This window comes from Apteryx rowi, unplaced genomic scaffold, assembly GCF_003343035.1.
Source record: "Apteryx rowi isolate R43461 unplaced genomic scaffold, aptRow1 scaffold_80, whole genome shotgun sequence".
In the NCBI taxonomy this organism is placed as follows: Eukaryota; Metazoa; Chordata; class Aves; order Apterygiformes; family Apterygidae; genus Apteryx; species Apteryx rowi.
The window spans coordinates 186,489-191,184 of NW_020451094.1; the positions used below are offsets into that span (position 1 = coordinate 186,489).

The following is a 4,696-nucleotide window of genomic DNA, read 5'->3' on the forward strand; positions in this document are numbered from 1 at the left end:
CATATGTCCCAAGTGTTCCTGTGATGTGGTATGTAACACTGGGGCTGTCGTGGTCACACGTGGCAGTGTGATCACACATGCAGGAGGTGTGTGAGCATGTGCAAGGGGCTGTGGGTGTCCCCTGTGCTCTTGTAGTACCTCCTGTATCGCACTGGGAAAGTCTCCAGTGGGCCCAGGAAGCCTGTGGCACTTCTTTTCCTGAGTCCAAGCTCTGCTTAGCTATTTGCCTTCGGTGGGTGCTTTTGGCTAAAGCCAAGGGAGGATGGGGGAGTCAGTGCTACTGCTGTCCTTTTTGGAACTGCCTTTATCCCCAGCATCCCAATGCCACACAGAGCCTGTAGTCACTGTGAGCTGGCATCTAGACATCGTGCTGGAAAACAACATGAACGCACAGGGCGAGGAGGGGAAGAGGCCTCTGTGGCCAAAGGCACGTCTGCAAAATACTTGCGCAGTTATTGTAGCTCAGATCTAAGGGTCAGCAGTGGCCAAAACAAAGAGAGGGCAGTCCAGGGTGCTGCTGCCCGTGGCTCCATGCCGTCCCCTCACCTTGGGCAGAGGGAGCATAGCCAACTCTCCTTCAATCAGCACTGTGCCACCAGGATGCCCGCACTCATGGAGCTGGATGCTGAGACTACTTAGCTCTCCTCGCCAGCTGGGGATAACGCCGGGGACGGGCCAAAGCCCTGAGAGTGGCTCTCGGGACCCCGAGGCGGCAGTGGGTGCCAAAGCCCCAGGGGTGGCTCTAAGGGCCACCGGAGCGGTGGCCATGGGCACCTCAGATCCGGGGGTTCCCTCTTGCTTGTAGCTGCTGTGGTATCAGCCTACCTCAGGCTCTCTGCTCCCTAGCTCCCTGGTAGGTGGTGTGGAACAGGGCAGGAGTGGTGGGGAATGGTCTGCAGATGCAATGATAGGAACAGAAAAGTTGGGCAAGTCCTCCCAGCACACATCTCAGCTTGTCCCAGCCTGTCCTGCAGCATGACTTGTTTGCCAGCAGCGCCCTCCGTTGTGGTGTGTGCCGGAGCTGGACAGACAGCTGCTGGACAGGACTGCTGGACAGGACCATGCTGGGCCTCTCCACCATCACAGCATTCGTATTGGCAGGCACGAGCCTGGCAGAGCAGGGAAACTGTCCTGCACTTCCCAGTCCAGTGTGGCCAGCCCCCTCCCCAAGATGGTGGGTGCACGCGTTAGGAGGTCTGAGGAAAGGGGAAGGTTTGTGCTGAGGTGGGGCCTCGTAGCACCACAGCAAAGGGAGGAGGGAGAGATCTTGCTCCATGCCTCTGACTCTGCATCCATCACTTGGGATGAAGACCCCAGGGATGGCCCCTGCCCCTCAGTGAGGTCAGAACAGCCTCTGGGAAGGGAACTAGGGAAGGGAGGAAGGCCTCTGTCACTGCATCTCGAATTTTTACCCACTCTTCTCCTAAGGGATTTAGGGTCRTGTGATATTTGGCAGCATTGTGAGACTTTTTTGCTATCAGTGGTGTGACCTGCTGGGGTGTGGCTGAGCAGCGTTCTGCATCACTACCCTTCCCACCTCCTCCCCAGGTGCCTTCATGGGTCCTGCAGGACCATGCCTCTTTGCACAGCGCTTTGCTTCTCTTAGCCCCTTTACTTTGCTTGCAGTAGCCCTCACCTTTTGCCCCACAGTCTCCCTTTTCTCCTCCGTGACTCTGGCCAGCCTTGGCCCCTCTTGAGGAAGCGTCATTGGCCCTGCTGCCTGCACTGACCCTGCTCTTGTGCTCTGTGATAGCCTCTTCCTGCAGAGGGTGAGGGTGAAAACTGACCCAGCGGGATGGGGACAGGAAGGGGGCAAGGGTGGGATGTGAGAAGGTTGGATTCTTCTCCAGATGTTGGACAGCTTCTAGCACATACGCAATACTTGTGTGTCACCATTCCTGTGCTGTAGGGCAGAAGCTGCCTGCATTGGGCTGCCGCATCCATTTGCACTGTGGTCTCAGGGGCTGAGGATCTTTGTGCACCCAGCCAGGCAAGCTGTGGGGCACGTAAGCTCCAGGAGCACTCTCAGTATCACGGCAGTCGGTTGAGTTACTCATGCTGCATACAAGGTGGCTGGCTCGCTCTCCCAGGTCCCCTTGTTTTGCCTCCCAAGAGCCAGTAGTTGGGGACAAGAACCAGTGCAACCCCCCCAGGGAAACGGAGGAGGCCTCCCACAGCCAGCCCAGCCTTATCGGGGCTGCACTAGATTTGCAGCTCTTCTGAGTCATATTTCTGCTCAGGGAATATACCCAGCCCTCCATCAGCACAAGCCACCACCACTCCCCAGATAAGGGACCCAGAGGTCCTTCTGGTTGCTCGACTAGACCCACTGTAAAACCAAGTTGCCTCACTCATGTTTCACACTGAAGTTGGGGTGTGTGTTCCCAGCTTGCTGAGTACCACCTGGCTAGCATCTTCCTATTGCCAGGGGTGTATCTCAGGGGTACCTCAGCTTTCACCAACTTTAAATATGTTTGTGAGTGTGTGGAACCTGCTATTATTTAGTGGGACAAAATACAACTATGGATCTGTCTAGTCTGCCAGTCCAGACACCACCCCTGCTTCCCTGTGCTCCAGAGCTGTTACACAGACTGGCCACTGTGATGGGTTCAAGATCTTTTATTAGCCAAAAACAACCGGGTCAGATCTTGGAATCACATAATCTGTGTGCTCAGTTGGCCTTTTCCAAGGTAGCAAATTCTGATTCAAAACTTCTGTCTGTCATCATGACTTCGCCAGCAGCAGCTGCAAGAACAGAGGCCATGGGGAAGTGTGGAACTCTGGTGAGTGGTGGCTTGTTTAAGCACCAAATATTACAGACCAGGTGAGCTACTGGCTATGAGTCCTCTCTGTACCCAGGATTGCAGCCACAGGACCTGACCTAGTGTTCCTGAAGGTAGCACATGCAAATGTGCCACTATTTCTGTGCAAGAGGCTTTATTGGGCAAGGTGTCCAGCTCTTCAGGAAATGTCTCTCAGAAAGCATCCTTTGTATTGCTTACAGCAGAGGGTCCCTTCTTCCCTCCCTCCTTCTTTTCCTCCGAGCTAGGCCTACATGAGGAACCTGGAGAGATCTTCCTTGATCTCAGCCTCATCCCATGGCCCATGAATATTGTCCTTGAACAGCTGAAGACGAATTAGACAGTAGGGGCAGAGGCAGGATATACAGAGCAGCAGCAAGGCGAAGAGAACGGCACCCACGCTGGAAATGGTCATCAGCCCCACCAGTGCTGCCAGTGCAAAAAGCATGGTGACTGCCACATAGCATCGGGGTGTCTGGGCTTTCAGCTTCTTCTGCAGCATGGGCCAGAGGGCAAAGATCTGCATGGCAAAGGTGACCATAACAAAGGCATGGAGGGAGCGAGGCAGGCGGGATGCCAGGCACACAGAGGCAAAGATGGCCATGTTGAGTGACAGCGTGCTGGATACAATGGCAGCGTTAGCGCCGTAGTCGAAGAAGATGAGGTGGCCGAGGAGCATGAAGGCTGACATGGCGTAGATGGTGTCCGTGCTGATCGACTCTGTCAGTGTCTTAAGCACTGGTGAAAAGCCATAGGTGAAGGCAATGAACACTAGTGTGCTCTTCAGGTCTGCCCACCACGTTCGCCCGCTCTCCTGCCGCCCAACCCCAGCGTCAATGACATTGAACAGGATGTAGCCAAGTAGGGAAGAGACCAGGCCTGCCCCAAAAAGCCTCTGTGGGCTCAGCATCCCAGCGTCCATGTACCACCAGGTAACGACGAAGACGCAGACACTGCACAGCTGCTGTGCCACTGCCCCTGACTCAAAGACCACGGCCCAGTACTGGTACTGGCGGGCATGGATGTTCTTCCGTAGCTCCTCCAGGAACCGCTGGTCCACGTAGTTATCCGGGAAAGGCTGGCGCTCATAAAGCACTTTCTGCCAGCGCCTCCTGGGGCTCGTCTCCACCTGGGCACAGACCATTCTTCCGTCAGCGCTTGGTCCGGATGCCTCCGTGTGTGCCTGGGAGTGCTGCAGGTGTAAGACAGGGCTCCTGGGAACACCTGAGGCAGTGGCTTCGTGAGGTCCTGCTCCTTCTCCAGCTGGGGCCTCCTCCAGTGAGTAACCTGCAGCGCTGGACTCCTAGGAAGAGCAAGGTACGGGGTTACCCCATGTTGGGAGGCGCAGGGAAGGGCTCTATTGTAATCTCTGCAGCTTCCCTATTCTGTCCCGGCTCTGCCCACAATTGCAAGGGAGCAGAGGAAAGGCCCAGGCTGTGGGACAGGTATCACACAGCCTCCACGTCTCCTCACAGCCTCTGTGTCTCTTCACAGCCTGCCTGAGTTGTGCAGGGCTAAATGGGAACCAGGAGGAGGAGGAGGCTGGCGTGGGGCAGCAACTCGAGCAGCCTGCGCCGGGCGAGCCAGCCCGGGGCTAGTGCGGTCCCCTGCCACCACAGGGAGGGGGCGACGCTGGAGGCCCGGTCTTATCCCTGGGGCAGCCCGTTCGCACCGTGGGTGGTGAAATCCCCACGGCAGAGGGCAAGGCCGGGCCCCCCCGTCCCTGTGTCACGTCGGAGGCGCGCGGTGCTCCCGCCTGGCGCCGTGCAGCTCTGCTGGGGGACGCGGCACAGACCCCCCGGGATAGGGGGAGCGAGAGGAAGCGGGATCCTCTCCTCCTCCCTTTTTCATCAGTTTTTAGTTAACCCCTCTGCATTTCACTAGCCACTGAGGAT

General features: G+C 56.9%; 1 protein-coding gene across 1 annotated transcript; it reads right to left on the reverse strand.

The window, feature by feature from the left end:
- Positions 1-2,604: 2,604 nt before the first annotated feature.
- On the reverse strand, positions 2,605-4,128 carry PIGC (phosphatidylinositol glycan anchor biosynthesis class C). Its single transcript, XM_026089144.1, has one exon. It carries the CDS (start codon positions 3,943-3,945, stop codon positions 3,052-3,054), a length of 894 nt encoding a protein of 297 aa, XP_025944929.1. The 5' UTR covers positions 3,946-4,128; the 3' UTR covers positions 2,605-3,051.
- Between the last annotated feature and the right edge of the window lie 568 nt (positions 4,129-4,696).

What these genes read in the sequence shown, in the direction of transcription:
- PIGC (XM_026089144.1), bottom strand. Translation starts at nt 3,945, where the DNA reads ATGGTCTGTGCCCAGGTGGAGACGAGCCCCAGGAGGCGCTGGCAGAAA.